The sequence below is a fragment of the Corythoichthys intestinalis genome, chromosome 14 (genome assembly GCF_030265065.1).
Source record: "Corythoichthys intestinalis isolate RoL2023-P3 chromosome 14, ASM3026506v1, whole genome shotgun sequence".
NCBI classification, from domain to species: Eukaryota; Metazoa; Chordata; class Actinopteri; order Syngnathiformes; family Syngnathidae; genus Corythoichthys; species Corythoichthys intestinalis.
In genome coordinates, this window is record NC_080408.1 from 12,065,307 (window position 1) to 12,087,020 (window position 21,714).

The 21,714-nt window shown below is 38.1% G+C and overlaps 1 protein-coding gene across 2 annotated transcripts; it reads left to right on the forward strand.

The window, feature by feature from the left end:
* Positions 1-23: 23 nt before the first annotated feature.
* Positions 24-11,987, forward strand: tmem236 (transmembrane protein 236). 2 transcript variants are annotated; one of them, XM_057857134.1, is made up of 4 exons: positions 24-2,290; positions 2,526-2,598; positions 4,784-4,907; positions 10,278-11,987. In XM_057857134.1, the coding sequence occupies exons 1-4, from the start codon at positions 2,046-2,048 to the stop codon at positions 10,898-10,900; spliced, it is 1,065 nt and encodes a 354-aa protein (XP_057713117.1). In that variant the 5' UTR covers positions 24-2,045; the 3' UTR covers positions 10,901-11,987. The 2 variants fall into 2 exon arrangements, with proteins under 2 accessions (XP_057713117.1, XP_057713118.1); XM_057857135.1 differs by lacking the exon at positions 2,526-2,598.
* The last annotated feature ends 9,727 nt before the right edge of the window (positions 11,988-21,714 follow it).

Below are 21,714 nucleotides of genomic sequence, written 5' to 3' on the forward strand. Positions count from 1 at the left end.
ATGTGAAGTGATTTGTAAAATGAACAACTTTATTCATATGGATAAAACATTGTTTTGGTGACTTTGTGCTGACATCAGGGCTGTGTGGGGGGCATCGTGCATCTGACTTTTCAGTTTATCATGGCACCCAAAGGACTGTATGTAAACGCACTGTAACCAAGGGTGCAGGTTTGCATATAGGGACGGTAGGGACATAACACTACCAACTTTTCAGGATGCTCAAATTGTCCCCCCCAACTTTTAAGCGACCTTATTTGCATTATATAATGATTTCAGTTATATAGGTAATTTAGATTGTCTTCTCGTATGTTAAAGGATAGAATTGACCTTATCAATATTAAGTGATTTTTATTATGTTCAGACTTACATTTACCCCTTTTCACTTGCTGAATGTGCCAGTCCATTTTTTTCCTCAAACGCACATTTGATTGGCTGATGACTTGAGACCCCCCCACACACACACACACACACACACTCACAGCCCCAACAGAAATACAACATGCCGCCGCCTCCGGCCCCATCAAAGAAGAGGGATATTAAAAGTTTTTTTTCGGCCAGCAGTCACTGTAAGTAATGTAAAAAGATGTCAATGTAATGGAGGTGGGAAACACACCACACATTTTGCGACTAAAAATCCAACCTGCATCAAGAGTTAGCATAACATTAAACTGTGTGTGTTAAGGCGTCCTATATGTGTTTTCTGCATTTAACAACTGTGTAAAATTTAGTGAACCGAGGTTTACCCCTTTCTCCCCAATTTTCGTTTTCATTTTTTTGTTTAGTTTGGCTGTGCTTGTGGACAAAAGCAGTAGTGTTTTACCTGAAGAAAGGCTCCATTTTTATTTAGTTATTCCCTGACTAAGAAGTTTTTTTTCTCCCAGTTGTATTTAATTTATTTAGACAGACAATGTTGAGTGATCTTAAAACAAATGTCAATTTTTTGCGTTCTTGGATAGTTAAGACATTATTAACAAGTTTGTATTTATTGCGTATGTTAATATAATTTAATATTTTGCAATATAAATTTGCTAATAAAATCTAGACCTTCTGGAAAATTTCAAAATGTTTCGTATTTTTTAAAATCAAAGTAGGATTGCAGCTATCGAATATTTTAGAAGTGGATTAATCGAGTAATCGGATAAGGAACATAAAAAAAAAAAAAAATACCTGACCTGAGCCTCAAACAGTATTAAATATAAATAAATAAATAAATGTGGATATATGTACAACAAAAAAACATGGCTGACCTACATAACAAAATTCCGCAAGCTTAAATTATTATTATTTTTATTTATTGATTTTTTACAATACTCTTAATAGTTTAAACATTTTCCCACAAAAAAAAAAAAAAAAAACGGCTAAATATACCTTAAACTAAATTACAAATGCATTACAAAAAAAAAAAAAAAAAAACGTTAGCTTAAACAAAAACTTATCTGATGTTGGTCTTAACAGGGAGCAGCTGGATTCAGCCATGTAAAACTAGGGGGCAGCATATCCACCCAAATTAATAAAATTAAATGCAAACACTTTAAAAACAAACCATTACAACGCCACTTTAAACGAATACTCGAAGCAGAAAATTTAATTTGAATATTTTTTTTCTAATCGAATACTCGAGTTAATCTTTGCAGCACTAAATCAAAGGTTTGAATCGAACGGTATATCCTCCGAACCAATACATATGAATGTTAAAGTCAATACAGATTTATTTTCCATTGATCATTTAGCCTATCAGTTAGTTAGGTTCATATTCGTGAGAAATGTAGCCTTGACCCAAATTCACCCAATTTGTTTGGTCTTATTATTGTCCCATCACCAGCAAAAAGTGTACATGCAGGTTATGCTGTTATACAATATCGTCTCTACCAATGCCCTTGACTGTAGCGATTGTTGTTATGATCAGATTTAAATGTCTCATAAAGGGAGTATTACCCAAGCCATAAAGCAATTTTGCTGTCAGTGTGCTGTGTAAGCTTTCCCATTCCAAAACATGCAGAGTCCACCGAGCCGCTCAGTCATCTTTGTTGTAGTCGTCGCCAACCATGTCCTCGGTCAAGAAACTGAAGCTGGCTGTGTACGAGCTGCTGCAGTTTGCCGCGCTAGCCGTCCCCACGTTGGTGATTGCCGAGCGCTTCGCCCGCTTGCTCAGCGACTTGGGACACGACAACATCTCTTACTGGCTGGCGGTGGCCTCCTCGTTGGCCTATGTGACCTCTTGTGCCCTGCTGGTGTGGGTGCCCCTCAAGTATCACCTCCTGAGGGGGCGGAGACTCCAGACTGCACGCTGGTGAGTGTATCACAATACTGGTGGTGATAACAGTAGAAAATGGAACTTTAAGGAAAATAGCTGAACAATATACTGTGTGTGCATATATTTTGTGGGTGCGTTGGTTTGTTTTGCTTATATTAAGAGAAATATGAATGAGACTGCTGTAACACATTGATTTCAACAATATCTTGAATAAAATGCCACTATGTGTTAGGATTTTTTTCTTTTCAAATGTATTTTCTCACCCACCTAGGAGACCTACAGCACTGGCCTATCTCATTTTGTGCACACTGCCATGCTTTGCTATTATAATAGCCAGCTCACAGGTAAAAATCAATGAATTAAAAAATTTATTGATTTTATCTCTGCTGTACTTAATATGAAGTATTTTAAACAGGGGCGTAGGTTTGAATAGGGACAGTAGAGACAAAATACTACCAACTTTTCAGGATGCTAAAACTGTCCCCACCAACTTTTGGGCAACCTTATTTGAGTTAAATAATGACTTCTGTTAAAGGTAATTAGGATTGTCTTCCCATATGTTTTAATTGTTGTAATTGACCCCACTATTATTAGGTGAATTATTTTCCACCTTTCACTTGCTGAATGTGCCGGTCCATTCCCCAACCCCCCACCATCACCCCCCTAAACGCACATTTTGCTGATGAATTGAAGCCCCCTCCCCCCACACACACGTTAGATATTACGGATATTAGAAAGTTTGTTTGCAGCCAGTAGCAGCCACTGTAAGAAATGTAAAAAGACATCAATGTTTGGAAGTGGGGAACACACCACTAATTTTGCTACTGAAAGTCCGACCTGCATCAGAGTTAGCATATTGTTTAACTGTTTAAACTTGTTAAGCCACTAGAGTAGGAAGCTGCTTAGTGTTTTCTACTGTAAACAAATTAACTGTGAGAAATGTAGTGAACCGAGTTTTACCCCCTTCTCCCCAATTTTACTTTATATTTCATTTATGTGATCTTAAAGCAGCATACAGGTGCTTTCATTTTTTTGTTGAGTTTGGCTGTGCTTGTGGACAAAAGCAGTAGTGTTTTACCTGAAGGACAGCTCAGTTTTTATTTATTTTTGTTATTCCCTGCCAATTTTTTTTCAGTTATATTTAATTTCTATACTTAGACAATATTGAGTGGTCTTAAGACAAATGTTTTATTTCTTGGATAGTTAAGATGATTAACAAGCTTGTATTTATTGTGTACGTTAATATAATTTATAAGTTATGTTCAAATAATGCAATTTAAATTTGCTCATAAAATCCAGACATTTTTTCTGAAAGTTTTCAAAATGTTTCTTTAGTATTTTATTTTTTTGTTAAACAAAGGTTTGAATTGAACGGTATAGGCTGAACCAATACACGTAATAGTTAGCATAAGTCAATACAGATTTATTTTGCATTGATCATTATGACTGTCCCGTCCCCAGCAAAAAGTGTACATGCAGATTATACTGTATCTTCCCTACTATTGTTGAGACCAAACCTACGCCCTTGATTTTAAAAGAAAATAGTATACTAATGGTATTAACAAAAAATATTTTATAAAAAATGCTTGTATGGGAGCATTGAATTGGTTTAACATTGGCGCTTACCTTTTAGGTAAATTATGTCAGCACTAAAATTAACCTCTCCAAAAACTCCAGAGTGATTTAAAAAATATATATATATATTTTGGGGGGTGTTCATTTATCAGTTTTTTTTATTGGGAACATTCAGGCAAATATGTCTCATTGAGGCTGGGCAACATTGCATACGAATTGATCAACCTGCATACATTACTAAAAGGATGAGAACATGCAGAAACTGGAAATCTGGTGAAAATGACACTGATAGAGTGTAACTGACAGACATTTGAATGCATTATATTACTAAGAAATATGAATATTAAATACTGAAGGATAAATAAAATGCAATGCAAGTTGTATTCGTTGTTAACCCTTATCTAAGTAATGAATTCTAAATAATCTTAAATGCTTGCATTTATGTCAATAACTAAAAGAATTCATATGAAAATTTGGTTCCATTTTGGAATTCAACTCAAGAAACAAAGTCTATTCATCAACTAAATAGAATATGAAGAATCATCAAATGAAATTGAGAATATTCAGTGAAGTATGCTTTCTATTCTCAGTAAAAAGCTGCCTCTCCTTTGCACAGTTATTATCCCAAACCACTTATGTTTTCAAAGAAATGGTAACTGTCACAAGACTGAGCAATTTAGTAACAGTTAGGAAATGGACTGGTCGTTACCCATTAACTTTACAACCAACACACATCCACTTTGATATTTTTCAACTAGCCTGTAACAACTAACGCTAAATATAAATATAGCTAAATATAATATAGCTATAATAGTAAATTATTAGTTGGGCTTCACGAACAGACGTCTGTAAAAGATAATCCTGGGTGAGTATTTTGTCAAAGGTGCAAAGAAGGTTAGATCAAAATTCTTAAAATTAAAAAAAATAAACCAATACCGTGTATTTATTCATCAGGTGCAAATGAACGCAGGTGTGAGGCTGGACCACTTTGCTGAGATGCCCATCTCTTTGGTGATGTTACTGCTCATCTGCATGGACCTGGTAGAACGGATGCGGCCCTACAGACTCCTTGGACAATGTAACGTAGATATTATAATCCACAGATTGTCACTTTAACGGATAATACAAACTACTGTATTGTGATTATTGTCCCGAATAGCAAAACTATATATATACAGCATATACAGTATTTTTTGGAACAGTACCAATATTTTGTTAACTCATTGGCTGCCACTAGTGGCGATAGACGTCAAATCCATTTGAACTGGTACGTTCAAATCAGTGGCGGATACTGGTCTTTCAATGAGAGGGGAATCTCAAAAAGTGTGTCTGCCTTTGAGTGCTCTGTGACGGTGGATGGGCTCAGCAGCAGCAGCTGCTCGGTAGGGAAAAAAACTAGAGTGCCAGAAGTCAATTCTTCATACACAAGCAGCTACAATAGAAAAAACATACTAAAAATAACATCGATTTTTCGCTGGTAATTTTTAACAATGCAAGTGCCATTAGGATGTTTATGTAAGTCTCTGGTTCAACTCTGAACAACAGAATAAAAATTGAAAAATGCCTTCCGCAGATGTTAATACAACAAGATCACAGATTTGCTCATTTTGATGTCAATCAAAAATGGATTCCACCTCAGACAGATCATCCAATTATCATTCAAAGAACCAGAGCGTCCGGGCCAGCTGAGCCCCGCCCACTTCCCATGACCCCTAGAGACGCACAGCGTCCGATGGCTGGGATAAACCCAGCCTTTAGCCAATGGCTCATCTCGTTTCGTTGCAGTGGAAAAATGTGCTCTCAACTCTGGAGGCGCATCACTTCCACACTGTTTAAAAAAACTGAAGCAGCACAAATGAATGAAAAGCAAGCTGCATTGTAACCAGTGATAAGCTAATTCTGAACAAAAGTTGTAGCGCATATTTGGTCAATGACATTTACACACAAAGGTATACATTTGATCACTTATTTTTTGACATTTTGGGGGAAACTGAGCTTCCCTTGCTTTCTTAGAGCAATTGCCTCTGGTTCAAATGGAATGTATATCTAATAGTGACAAACAAATTTTTAATTCACAGCAGAAGAATGAAAAGGACCACATAATTGGACATCTATCATTATCAATGGCACTGAAAGTGATAATGTGTCTAAAATGTTTTATGACTGTGTAATCAGACATATTTAAGTTATTTGAGAAAATGTGTAACCAGGGGTGGGTAGTAATGCATTACATTTACTTGTACTTGAGTAACTTTTTGAGAAAAATGGACTTCTGAGAGTAGTTTTACTACACAATACTTTTTACTTGTACTTGAGTAGATTTGTGAACAAACACTACTCTTACTCCGCTACTTTGGGCTACACTAGAGCGTACACAGAGTTTAAGGAGGGAGCCGGGTGCCAGCCCCAGCCCCCCCCACCCGGTGGCTGAAAAGCGTTATTGCATGTAATTGACTTTCCTGTATATAATTTTAAAATTAAGAGTTTTCCGGTAAAATATTGTCTACAAAAGTTCTAAAGCAATAAAACAAACAACAAAAGTAAATGAAATGAAAAAAAAAAAAAAAAAAAAATTATAATGGGTCAGAATTATTTTTCAAACAGATCATGTGACTAACACCTTAGACCAGGGGTGTCCAAACTTTTTGCAAAGGGGGCCAGATTTGGCGTGGTAGAAATGTGGGGGGCCGACCTTGACTGACGTCCTTTACGTAGAACAATATATTTAAGCAAAATTTAGCAAGCCATTCAGTGTGTCACATTTGCTTTATTTTTTTAATGAATAATTTCAACAATCTCGCAACTAGCCTTTGCGGCGTTGTCTTTTGACTCTCGGCTCTTGCGAAATACTACTGCTGTGAAATTAAACTAGCTTCAAGTTGCTTCAATTTCTCGCTGCGTATCTTCCCTGTAATCTTGTCATACATGTCAGCGTGTCTTGTTTGGTAATATTGCCTCACATTGAAATCTTTAAAAACAGCAGCTGTCTCTTTGCAAATGAGGCAAGACACAGTTGTTGCATATTTTAGTGAAGAAATAGTCCAATTTCCACCAATCCTTGAAGCGTCAGCCGTCACAGTCAACTTTTTTTAGTTGATTGTCGCCATTTTAGAATATTGGAAGTAGAGGGTCACACGGAGTAATGTTGCTTAGCCCTTAAATACCTGCAACATGAACCAATTATCAGAGAATCCCCAAATTTGAAAAATAAGGTCCTAATGAAACCTTTTTTTCAAATTTGTGAAAAGTCAAAATGAATATGTGTAATAAGCGCTCTAATATCTATAACACATGCTAAATCATGTTTTTTTCTCATGGAACCTGCATATGCATGTGTCGACTTGCATCCATCATTTTTTTTCCCCCAAAAAGAAATGTCAAAATTATAAATTAGTCTGAAAATCATGAAATTTTATATGTATCAAATGCGATACATTTGGCAATAAAGGGTTAAAGTGCTGCTGCCTTTTAGTGGGTAAATGAGGAGCAGCATTTCGTGTGTAAGCTACTTCATATGCTGGTTGCAGTACTGCTGACCAATTTATTAAGTCTGTGTGCGGGCCAGATGTTATTGATTTTATGACAGAGGCTGGGGGCCGGATGAAATTTGACCACGGGCTGCATTTGGCCCCCGGGCCGGACTTTGGACATGTCTGCCTTAGACGGTCATTTGGTTTGCTTAGCCAAAACCACCCGAGGACCAAAGAGGCAATAGTAATGTTTTAATAAGTAACGTTTTCAAACCTAAGCTTTCAAAAGTGACAACAACTACTGAGCAAGAACAAGGTCTGAACATGTGGACCATGAAATGCCAGAGAGCACTACCAAAATGGTGAACGGAGTTTCAATTTGCCCAACTAAAGAGGCTAATTGTACAACAGAGCCCCCACCGGTTTCTTGCCAATGTAGTTACTCCCATCAAAAATTGTATTCCCTGGCCACGGGAGAGCACACACACATATTAGTTATGACTTATGTCGACTTAAACAATTAATTGAAGCCAGAAAAGAACCACAGTTATATATTTTAGACATCGATGTTTATTAAGCTGGAGAAACTCCATACAGGACTTGAATTACAGTAATAACACTTATAGGTCACCCTACGAGTAAAACAGTAAAACATTGCCTTTTTCTACGTTCAGTACATATGTTAATTTATACGAAAGAACGAAAAAAGTTTTTTTAGAGGGATAGGCCATGTTTTAAAACCTCGTTGATAACTACATCACTAAAACACGGAAATCAAGCAAATCAGTGTAGCGCAGTGGCTCAGCCCAGGAGATACAATTTTTGACAGGGGTAACTACATTGGCACGACAACAGCAGGCGTACCATATTCAATGGATAACGATCTATGGCGAAAAGTATAGCTGTCCTAATCAGCCTGATTTAGAATTCCCCTCAAGAATCATGGGAAACAAAAAAAAAAAAAAAAAAAAAACACTCATTTTTCAACCTATTATTATAAATATTCTTGTAAGTTAAAATATTCTTCTAAGTTAATTTTATTGCTGACACTGCGTTTCAGGGTCATCAACATGTTGTGCCCTAGCCCCAAAAGTCGAACTCTACCTATGCACTAGAGTCGTTACATTTTTCCTCTTTATTCGAAATATTTTGCCAGAGATGTCGACAGTAGCTATACCAGTTTCACCAGTGAGATGTCGCAATAATAAACACATAAATTCGTTATCCCAGGGGTCCCCATCTGCCGGGCCGCGGACCGCGTGGCACATTTGCTACCGGGCCGCACAGAAATAATAATTTAATAACGACCGCATTCTGGCCGAATTAACCCTGTGCCCCTGCTTAACACACCAATATCCCTGTCTACTCTAGATATAATACTACGGGATAGATTACAATGTCGTCATAGAAATCCATTGATTAGACCGCTAACAGTACATCTTGTTTGTGTATATAATATATTTATGTGCGCTTGTCCTCGATAATAACGTATTACGAGGCCGTGGGCGCAGCACATTTGTTCCAGGAAATAATTAGCCCCCACACGAGCGAAGATGACTGGAAAACAGACGTCTTTGGAGATATTTTTACGGCGAAAAGGGCACCTGACGAGCCTACAACCTCGAAAACCCACGAACTGCGAAGGAGTGGCTTCGTGACCCGTTTGTGAATAAACCGAGTGATTCGAGAATGTCTGTGCAACAGGAGGATCAACTTGTAGAGATCGCAAATGACGGCAACCTAATTAAACGTACATTTGAGACAACAACTCTACCGAGATTCTGGATTAAAGTCATTCCGGAATATCCTGACATCGCTACGAGAGCATTGAAAACCTTGCTACAATTTCCAACATCGTATCTTTGTGAAGCGGGCTTCTTAATTAATGTTTAACGACAAGGCGAAGTCGTTAATGGTGAGAGCGGTGTGCAGTTGTTGTGTGCAGCTATAATGGCAAGATGTATCAGTGGAGAACTTTTCTACGAGTCCTTCCATGATCAAACGTAAGTTAATGTTCCTTTCTTTCAAGAAAGTTTGTAGTGTTTACTTTGGAATCGCTGCATTTGCGAATTTGAATTTTGCCCATGTGCAGAACCGCATTGTTGCAATTTTTGATGGGTTGCAAAATTTGTCAGAACACCGGTCCGTGAAAAAAAGACCCAGATAACACCGGTCCGTGGTGCAAAAAAGGTTGGGGACCCCTGCATTATCCCATTCAAAGGTAACGATGATTTATCTCCACGAGAGGGCACTGGTGGTGTTTGGACGAGTAATCGATCATAATGTTCTGGTCTGAATTTGATTATTTTTGTGTCAAATTTTTGGCATAATACGTTCATGTAGTATGCTATCGTACAGTATAATAATAACAGTTCATGTAAAGTTGTGCTGAAAAAAAAATACCATTATCATCAGATATTGTAAGCAGCAACTCACAATGTTACCCATTTTGTGAGTTTTCTTTTCAATTAATACTTTTTTACTTGTGCTTGAGTATTTTTTTGGATGACGACTTTGACTTTTACTTGAGTAATATTTAGAAGTAACGCTACTCTTACTTGAGTAAAAATTTTTGCTACTCTACCCACCTTTGTGTGTAACACATTTTCTTGGGTCAGGTTGTTGTTGTTTTTTCATCAATTACTTACAGTAATATTTGGAACAACTTCCTCGAAGTTTCGAAATCAGAGGTGGGCAAACCGGTCCTCAAGGACCGTAATGGGTCCTGGTCTTTGTTCCAACTGATCCAGCACAGACAGTTTAACCAATGCGGTTTCTGCTGAAACAAGAAGCACATGACTGTGATTAACTGATTGCGCTTGCAATACACCAGATTGGTGAAAAAGTTTTCTCTTGATGGGTTGGAACAGAAACATGTGGAAGAGTTTGCCCACCCCTGGTTTAAATCTTAGTGTATGTAAGACTGTGTAGTTAGGCACTGTACTGTACATAATGAAAATGGCTGTTACCATTTGCAGCTGACGATATGGACCTTTCTTATGAACTACCGGTTTTAACCAACCTGGAAATGGTCAGCTCAGTCTCCAATCAACTGTACGGAGAGGAGAACGGTGCCCCAGCAAACTATCAGCCAGAACACCAGAGCAAACCTGTTGCCCCCCGAAGGCGTCCCGACACCCCCGCGGGCCGCTCTACACCCATTCCTTCCAGAACTTCAGGTGGTGCCTACTTGTACAAATCTTCACGAGCCTTTTCTGGAAAACTGGGCTTCCTGGTGAAGAGAGACTCCAGGTCGCATGAATTTGTGGATTGTTTCCTCTTTTGGTTTGACACGGTGGAGATGCTGAGGGTGGCGGGCGAGCCAACTGTGTTCTACTCGGCCTGGGTGTACCCTGTCTTCGTCTTGGCTTTCCTGTCCAGCCTGCGAGTGATCCTCGCCCCTGACAGCCCGTTCTTGTCCCTAGCTGGGGTGGTCCTCCAGGACTTTCCCTTTTTGATCCTGCGGTTGTCCCTGATGGCCGTTTTTGGACTTGTCACACCTGTTTTGTTCCCAGTGAAAAATGCCCTGGTCAGCCTGACCTTTGTGTACTTCACTTGCATGACCAGGATGAAGATCTTCAAAAGACATGAGATGTTCTGACATTAACACTGAAAATATTCCTAACAGGACTATGCTCGAAACACTTGAATCCAAGGAACTACATTGGGTCAAAATTTCTAGCAGCAAAACAGAAAATGAAAGAACACATATTTAAGATTGATAAATCTGTCATTTAAAAACATATAATTTGCTTTACTTCCTTTGTCAAAAAATACAGATAACTTTAATGAAAAAAGGGTAAATGTTTTTTATTTTTTTAAGTTTTCCAATAATGACTTTTTAACAGATATCAAACTGATACCGATATACACAGTGCACTCAACGTGTTATGGCTAATTGTATTGTGATGCCCAACTGGATGTTTTAATAATGATAAATGTAACAACTTAAAGGTTTTCCAAATAAATATTCTGTGAGAAAATAGAACAACATCAATTGAAATTATAGAAAACAAATGTCCCGTATAAATAATATGAATTGAAATGAGCCAAAATGTCAATAATCAAATAAAAAGGAATCGATCACAATGAAATAATGTTTACAGTAGTTACCCCAAGCACCACTAGAGGGCGACCAAAGTATTACATATACAGGCAGGCAATCATAGGACATACCGACGCAATGACATTTCACAAGATGCATTTTGTGGGGCTTTTAGCACAGGTTTTTTGTATTTTATTACTTTTCTTAATGACTATTTCTTTCTGGTAACGCACTAGTTGTATGTATTGAGTTTATAATTCATTATTTTTCAATCATTTATTGTTCATTTAAATTTTGAATGAATGCAAATGGTCTCCTCACATAACAAATCCCAACTATCTTGAATCAGCATCAAAGGTAGCCATGGCGCAGCTGGTAGCTTGAGTTATCCTGGGACCGAAGGGTCAGTGGTCCGATTCCTGATTACGACTGTCTAATGTGTGCCCTTGGGTAAGGGACTAAAACCTAGTTTACCTCCAATGTGTTGGCAGCACCTTTAATGGCAGCAGCACCATTAGTGTGTGAATGTGTGCGCGAAAGGATACAGTAGATGTGTGCTAATGTAAAGCGCTTTGGGCATGGTAAACATGTAGCTAATTGCGCTATATAAGTACTCTCCATTTACCATTTACATCTAATGGTCAATAGACATAAATGCTGAGCTATGTTGTGACCAGCCTTTGTACAAAGGCAGAAAGAAGGCTTCTCCATTCACTTTTGGACTGCTCTCCATCCTCATCCTCCTGGACCTATCCGCAGCCTTTGATACCATTAGTCACACCACACTCCTCCACTGGCTTTCCATGACTGGAATCAACCGCACCCTGTTGAACTGGTTATTAACCTACCTTTCTGAGCGCACCCAATATACCCAACTCAAGTCTATAGCCTCCCCAGTTACCTCTGGTGTGCCTCGGGGCTCTGTCCTCGGGCCCCTACTCTTCATCATATACCTACCTCCCCCTTGGCAATATTTTTCTGTAAATTCAACATCCACTTTCACTGCTATGCCGTCGACACCCAACTCTACCTCACCTCCTCTCTTCCTCCTGGACCTATCCGCAGCCTTTGATACCATTAGTCACACCACACTCCTCCACTGGCTTTCCACGACTGGAATCAACCGCACCCTGTTGAACTGGTTATTAACCTACCTTTCTGAGCGCACCCAATATACCCAACTCAAGTCTATACCCTCCCCAGTTACCTCTGGTGTGCCTCAGGGCTCTGTCCTCAGGCCCCTACTCTTCATCATATACCTACTTCCCCCTTGACAATATTTTTCTGTAGATTCAACATCCACTTTCACTGCTATGCCGTCGACACCCAACTCTACCTCACCTCCTCTCTTCCTCCTCTCTTCCGCCCTTATCCCTGATTGACTGTATCACAGAAATAAAAATCTGCTTTACCCACAATTTCCTGAAACTCAACAGCAATAAAACCGATGTGCTCGTCGTTGGCTCCAAATCCCCCATCTCAAAAAACAATAGCTTATCCCTTACCATTGACAACTCCACTGTTTTACCCTCCCCCCAAGTCAAGAGTCTAGGTGTAATCCTGGACAACACACTTTCGTTTCAATCGCACATCAATGAAATTACGCGTATTGCCCACTTTCACCTACGCACCATTAATCGCCTCTGCTCTTCCATCACCCCATATTCTGCTGCAATTCTGGTTCACCGCCTTGTCACTTCCCACTTGGAATACTGCAACTCTCTCCTCTTCGGCCTACCTCAAAAAATTCTCCATAAACTCCAACTGGTCCAGAATTCAGGTGTGAATTAAAGGGGTCCACGGACAGAAAGGCATGTAGTTCTTAAAATAAACGTTATCATAGTTAAAGTTAGTTAAAATAATTTGATGTTTGATGTTTTCATTTACATAAAATTTATCAAATTAGTTTAACTGGTAGGTCGCCATTGTTGTTGACGTCGCAGGACAGCAACATCACTTGGGGCTTCCAGAGTATGACTCTAGCGACATAAAGATTTCATCTATTCAACCCTTTCAATTTAAACCCGAGAGGAGCATTAATGAGCATGCCAGGACTGTCGATATTTCACTAAACGAGCAGCAAAAGCAAAGTGAACAGGAAAGACGGGATGAGACGAGACTATGACAAAACCGGCTTTCTGCCAAAATGTGCTACACTGGCGAAACGTCTTACAAGAGGCGAATTTGACACCCAAAGTACAACCGTGCGCATTGAGCTTGTTTTGTTTGGATGCATACAGACAGAACATACTAAAGACCCTTTAAGAAAATACTTAAATGTAATATTAAATAAGGGTGGTTTAAATATCCTACGTGACTAATGTGGTCAACAGATCAACAATCTGCTTTAAAGCTACCACAAGAAAAGACAATGCTTAAAAGTCTGAGAGGGAAACACATGCAAAAAGTATTTTGAGTTAATAAAAAGGTAATAAAAGACTCAATGAAAACACAACTAGAAAGTGCTCGCCGCTTTTAACCGATGTGCGCATGTGTTGGACGTCTCGCCGCATGTAAGGAATTACAGAAGACCCTTAGTGTTCATCTAATGAGTGAAGTACTACATCATCACTCCGAGCGTCCATTGCGCGCATCAAATATGGCGCCCTCTGTCGGTGAAAACATGTACTAAATATTATAGATTTTTAAATCATTAACATATTTTAGTAAAAGAGAACAATTGTGGCTTATTAGAGCCTGCAAGTCTTTAAGTCCGAGGTTCCCTTTAAAGTAAATTTAAAAACACATGACTGCAAGGCCATGTGACTTCTCCCATGCTGTTCATAAAGCCAGTGAAAAACAAGAACAAGACAAATGTGCTCAATTACTATCTGAGAGAATTACGCAAGATTAATGCTTATTAAATATGAGAAAAAAGTCTACCGCACCGTGCTTACATTTTGACGGTTGGGGGAGGTAATAAAATCCCAAAGAGCACTTTTTTGATGGCCTAGGCTCAAATATTACATGAAGTAAACAAACACAATAAAAAAAACATGCAGAAATGAGTTAGTTCTTACAGAAGAGGAGATTGTGAAAAGGGGGAGTTGCTGTTATTGGGAGGGGGTCAGTCATTTGAATTCAGGCAGTGTGCATCCTGCGCTAGCCCTAATGTTACCTGCTGCGCCATGGCAACAGAGGCAGGGCATTGGCTGCAGTGCACACGCAAACACACACAAGTGGAAGCGATAAGACGGTGACTCAGGTAAGCGGTGAAAGAGAGTAGTCGTAGAAGGGGGGAAGAACCCCCTCCAACATTTGTGATTGATGGATGGGACGCGGAGTGAGGCAACCCCTTTTGGACCAGCTGACTTTGTGTACACAACTTGTGGGTGACGCAGGAGGAACTCCCTATACATGTTACGAGCCTGATCACAAAAATCAAAGTTCCTCACCAGCAGGCATCTTTAGCCTCCTCTTCCTCCTGAGACCTGATGTCTTGATGTATTGCTGTGGTCTGGGCAACTGGCGGCGTGAGCAGTCCACTTATGTAAGTGACCAGCATTCGTAACTGCAACATGATCACATTAGTGCAGAATATCAATGAATGTCTTTTAAGCATTGATTTGCTGAGACCCCCCTGAAGATGTTGCTCGAATGGCAGCATATGTTGCTCCAAAACCTGTGCCCATCAGTATTAATGCTACCTTCAAAGATGTCCAAGTTAACCATGCCATGGGTACTAACAAACCCCTACACACTGTAAATGCTAATAGACAACTTAACTAAATATGATTAATGAACCAAACTCAATTTTTATCAACCTGTTGTGAACACTAATTTTTAACAATTAAAATAAGTTCTAATTTTTTACATGTAAGTAGTAATAGTGGGGCTGGAAAATGCCTAATTGCCTAACTTGATGTATCTCAGTTACCGGTAAGTAAAATTAGAGAATTTTTTTTTTTTTTTTTTAAACATCTTTTGTGGGTCAAACTGAAACTCCGCTTACCATTTTAGTGGTGCTCACTGCCGTTTCATTGTCCACAACTTCAATCCTTGGTTCTCGCTCAGTAGTTGTTGTCGCTTTGAAAGCTGAGGTTTGAAAAGAATTACGTACATCCTTCTTGCCTCTTCTGTTTTTTGTTTATTTATTTTTGGGGGGAGGCTAAGCAAAGCAAATGACAGTCTTTAAGGTGCTAGTCACATGATCTGTTCGAAAAATAATTTTGACCTAAAATGATAATACTGTATATTTTATGTTAATTTTATATATTTTTGTTGTTCGTTTATTGCGTTACAATTAGTGCTGCAACGATTAATCGATTAACTCGAGTATTCAATTAGAAAAAAAATATTCAAATTCAATTTTGTTGCCTCGAGTATTTGTTTAATCAAAGTGGCCTTGTAGTGGTTTATTTTGAAAGTGTTTACATTTAGTTTATTGATTAGGGTGGATACATTGCCCTCTGGTCTGCCTCATTTCACATGGCTGAATCCAAGTGCTCTAAGTTAAGACCAACGTAAGCTAAGTTTTTGTTTGAGCTAATGTTTTTTAATGCATTCGTAATTTAGTTTATATTAGGGCTGTCAAAATTATCGCGTTAACGCGCGGTAATTAATTTTTTAAATTAATCACGTTAAAATATTTGACGCAATTAACGCACATGTCCCGCTCAGACAGTATTCTGCCTTTTGGTAAGTTTTACAGCAAGGTTTTTTGTGCTGTCTAACAGCGAACTCTTGTGGTCGCTTTGTGACATGGTTTATTGCTTTCTTGCCAGTTCAATATGGCTGCACGACGTCTCGGGCTGACGCCTACGTGGTAATGTTGTGCTTATATGATCCTTGGACAAGATTTGTCCGTAAGTATGGTTGTTGAAAAGAATGTACATATTATGTTAGTAAGCGAAATGTTATATTTTTTGTTTGAGACGCTTTTTGTTTATGTTTAGTGAACCTGTATAGCGTGCTAAGCTAACGTTGTTGCTAATGCAATGCTTGTGTACTTTTTTGGGGGAGTTTTACTATGGTCTAAAGAGGACAATGGTTTGAGGCCATTTTATTAATAAATCAGATGAAAAAAGAAGAAGTCTGATTTATTAAGGCGTCGTTCACTAGCTTTGGAAAAAGTAGACGCTTCGGAGTGAGGACAGCATAGACAGATTTAAATGACAGTAGAGTGAAATGCCCACTACAGTTCTTATGTACTGTATGTTGAATGTATACATCCATCTTGTGTCTTATCTTTCCATTCCAACAATTTATTTTACAGAATATATATATAATTTACAGAAAAATATGGCATATTTTATAGATGGTTTGAAATGCGATTAATTGCGATTAATTACGATTAATTAATTTTTAAGCTGTAATTAACTCGATTAAAATTTTTAATCGTTTGACAGCCTTAGTTTATATGTATATTTAGCCGTTTTTTTTTGTGGGAATATGAGTCTGAACCATTTTTTAAGAGCATTGGGGGGAAAAAAGTTAGCATTTTATAGCATTTAAGCTAGCGAACTTTTGTTATGTAAGTTAGCCAATTGTTCTTTTGTTGCACACAGGTCCTCATTTATTTATGTTTAATACGGTTTGAGGCTCAGCGCAGGTATTTTAATTTTTCATGTTCCTTATCCGATTACTCGATTATTCAAACTAACTAGTTCATCGATTAATCGACTACTAAAATAATCGATAGCTGCAGCCCTAGTTACAACTTTTATAGACAGCAGTTTACTGGCAAAGTCTTAATTTTAAATTCATATATTGGAAAGTGAATTACAGTGCTATGAACCTACAGTTAGGGTTTCGCTGTTTAAAATGTTTAATTTTTTTTAAATGCGCCCAGAAAATTGAGATTTTAAGCTTTCCAATGATGTATCACACATGCATATAGGGCAGTTTTGAAATTTGGCCAAATTGGGGGTCTCAGAGTGGAACTTCAAGTCACCTTAGTGTTTTCTGCCATATATACTGCATATAAACCGGTGGTCCTACAACTATATATTAGTTTAGTGACTCAAAGGATTACTAACTCCTAGAAAAAAAACGTTGTACAAAATAGTTTTGAGTTTATAAAATTATCAGCAGACACTATTATTTCTTAACACACTCCTTTCAGTTACTTGACCAATTGCACCGCCTGAAGAGTGTGTATACAGTATAATGAATACTGGGTCTTGTTGATTTTTTGAGAATCTACTGCATCTACTGGTAACTTCTAGCAATAAAAAAAAAAATCCTGAAAACCTGGATTAATCTGGCTAGTCACATTCACCTGCTATAATTATGTATACTACTGTACATATTACAAAACATACCAATTGAAGCAGATTTGAACTTTGATATTTTGAAAATGATTATTTAGCCAAATATTTGGTCAAATAAATCTAAAATCGATACATTTACAAACATTCTCTCCTCTCTCTCTCCCTCCACACAGGCACACATTCGTTCGGTCAATTTTCTTGTAAGAGGCTCATGGACAGATGTTAGTTTATGTATGTGTGCAAATGCAAACACATGTACAGGATCATGTGATTGAAGCGATCACATGACGAGAGGGAACTCCATCCTGCAGCATCACCAACCTTAATATCCCTTCTTTAGCACGTTGCACCAATAACGTGCCAAGGACAACCTTGAGGAACACCTACTATGGGAAAATACACATATACCACTTAATTAGGTACACAGTCTCAGACACATTACATCTGCCAAGAAGGACCAATTCTATTCAGCAGCAGGTTAAAAAAAATATATAAAGGTAGTCCCCAAGTTACCACGTACTCGATTTACGAGATTTCGATTATACGATGCTGGAGTCTCGTCTGCCGGTTTGCGTTTTGTTTCCAATGTTTTGTTTTTTTGTTTTGTTTTGTTTTTTTGTCGCATAAATAGTACCTTATTGTACCTTAGAGTATCTCATCTTTGACTTGACTTTATTAATATGACGTGTTAAGTCTTCACTAAAAGTGATGTTGTTCAGCTTTAAAGAAGGCAATTGTGCTTTTTGAAGCTTTTTGCTTCCTTCACTTTTGACAATTTGGAAAGCTGTAACACATATATGTACAGTTAGAGTGGGGCGAATAAGTATTTAGTCAGCCACCAATTGTGCAAGTTCTCCTACTTGAAAAGATTAGAGAGGCCTGTAATTGTCAACATGGGTAAACCTCAACCATGAGAGACAGAATGTGGGGAAAAAAAACTGAAAATCACATTGTTTGATTTTTAAAGAATTTATTTCCAAATTAGAGTGGAAAATAAGTATTTGGTCACCTACAAACAAGAAAGATTTCTGGCTGTCAAAGAGCTCTAACTTCTTCTAACGAGGTCTAACTAGGCTCCACTCGTATTAATGGCACCTATTTTAACTCATTATCAGTAAAAAAGACACCCGTCCACAACTTCAGTCAGTCACACGCCAAACTCCACTATGGCCAAGACCAAAGAGCTTTTGAAGGACACCAGAGACAAAATTGTAGACCTGCACCAGGCTGGGAAGACTGAATCTGCAATAGGTAAAACGCTTGGTGTAAAGAAATAAACTGTGGGAGCAATTATTAGAAAATGAAAGACATATAAAACCACTGATAATCTCCCTCGATCTGGGGCTCCATGCAAGATCTCACCCTGTGGCGTCAAAATGATAACGAGAACAGTGAGTAAAATCCTAGAACCACACGGGTGAACCTAGAGAATGACCTACAGAGAGCTGGGACCACAGTAACAAAGACTACTATCAGTAACACAATGCGCCGCCAGGGACACAAATCCTGCACTGCCAGACGTGTCCACCTGCTGAAGAAAGTACACGTCTAGGCATTTGGATGATCCAGAAAAGGACTGGGAGAATGTGTTATGGTCAGATGAAAACAAAATAGAACTTTTCGGTAGAAACACAGGTTCTCGTGTTTGGAGGAGAAAGAATACTGAATTGCATCGGAAGAACACCATACCCACTGTGAAGCATGGGGGTAGAAACATCATGCTTTGGTGCTGTTTTTCTGCAAAAGGACCGGGACAACTGATCTGTGTAAAGGAAAGAATGAATGGGGCCATGTATCGAGAGATTATGAGTGAATATTCTCCTTTTATCAGCAAGGGCATTGAAGATGAGACATGGCTGGGTCTTTCAGCATGACAATGATCCCAAACACACAGCCAGGGCAACAAAGGAGTGGCTTCGTAAGAAGCATTTCAAAGTCCTGGAGTGGCCTAGCCGGTGTCCAGATGTCAACCCCATAGAAACTCGGTGGAGGGAGGCAGCCCCAATACATCACTGCTCTAGAGGATATCTGCATGGAGGAATGGGCCAAAATACCGACAACAGTGTGTAAAAAGCTTGTGAAGAGTTACAGAAAACGTTTGGGATCCGTTATTGCCAACAAAGGGTACATAACAAACTATTGAGATGAACTTTTGGTATTGACCAAATTCTTGTTTTCCACCATGATCTGCAAATAAATTCTTTAAAAATCAAACAATGTGATTTTCTGGGTTTTTTTTGTCCACATTCTGTCTCTCATGGTTGAGGTTTACCCATGTTGACAGTTACAGGCCTCTCTAATATTTTCAAATGGGAGAACTTGCACAATTAGTAGTTGACTAAATACTCCCCCCCCCCCCCATGTATGTTCAAAACGACACGTATTTTAACAATAAAACACTTGACACAAAACAATTAGAGTTCAAACGTCCATCTAGTCTGATCAGTCTGTAAATTTAATATATTAAATTAGCATAAAATCCGCTGGCTTAAATGCTACGAATACTAATGTATTTGCACTTCTCGTAGCAAATTGCTTACACGTAACTCCACAAACTGTAGCTCTAACCTTAATTACAAAGCATTTATTAGCTGAAAAAACTTACAGCCTGATGTGGTCCAAATCAGAGCATAGCTATCCTTTTTCCGTGTCAGACGTCTCAGTCTGCTCCTCAGTCATACAAGGCAACACTCCAGTTAGACCCAATGCTGCCACCAGAGGGCAGCATATCCTCCACCTTCAAGCGAAATACAATACCTTTGGACTTTTTGGATAGTTATTTTGAGATTTAGAGGTACTTTAAGGTTTAATTCTGACTTACACGGAAATTTCGGTCACGTTGCCAGTGTAAGAACGGAACTCGTTCGTAACCCGGGAACTACCTGTATATATATTATTAGTGTTATTTATTTACCGTATTGGCCCGAATATAAGACGGTGTGTTTTGCATTGAAATAAGATTGAAAAAGAGGGGGTCGTCTTATATTCGCGGTCTAGACATTATACCTATTCCCGACGCTAGATGGCGCCAGATATCATTGAAGCGATGTTCTGTCATGACAGATCTCAGCTACTCTCCCCATTCACGGCACTAGATGGCGCCAGATATCATTGAAGCGATGTTCTGTCATGAAAGATCTCAGCCACTCTCAAGTTTAACCAGTTTGCAATATTTTATTGCAATGTTTTTCCTTATTCAGATTTGTTTCAAGACTACAGTTACAGTTAGACTTCACTTTGATGGTTAATGCAGTTATTGCAATTTTGTTGTTTTATCACGATAGTTTGGTTTATTTACATTTCAAACACCAGAAGCCATTCATTTACGAATGAGTAAACATACATATTTAAATGTTCAGATATTACGATTTGAATGAGGCAAAATAACATGCTTTTTCTCTCAAATATATTGTTATAATCATTTGTTTCGGATGTACTGTAATTATTTTCCGTATAAAAATTTATTTGGTGCTCAAAAAGTCTTTTTTTCAAACTTGAGTCTTGAAAAAGAGGGGGTCATCTTATAATCAGGGCCGTCTTATATTCGGGCCAATACGGTATTATTATTATATTAGTACCATTTACATTTGGGAGCAGATACTTTGCAAGTAAAGGTCGAAATCCAAACGTTGACATTTAGCCAATAATATATTTTAATTAGGGCTGTCAAACGATTAAAATTTTTTAGTTCAGTTAATTACAGCTTAAAAATTAATTAATCGTAATTAATCGCAATTCAAACCATCTATAAAATATGCCATATTTTTCTGTAAATTATTGTTGGAATGGAAAGATAAGACACAGGATGGATATATACGTACATTCAACATATGGTACATAAGGACTGTATTTGTTTATTATAACAATAAATCAACAAGACGGCATTAACATTATTAACATTCTGTTAAAGCGATCCATGTATAGAAAGACTTGTAGTTCTTAAAAGAAAAATGTTTGTACAATTTATCGAAATTTTATCGTAAAATCCCTCTTAATGTTTTCGTTTTAATGAAATTTGTAAAATTTTCAATCAAAAAATAAACTAGTAGCCCGCCATTGTTGATGTCAATAATTACTTACACAATGCTCATGGGTGCTGAAGCCTATAAAATCAGTCGCACCCAAACGCCAGCAGAGGGCGGCAAAACTCCATAAAAC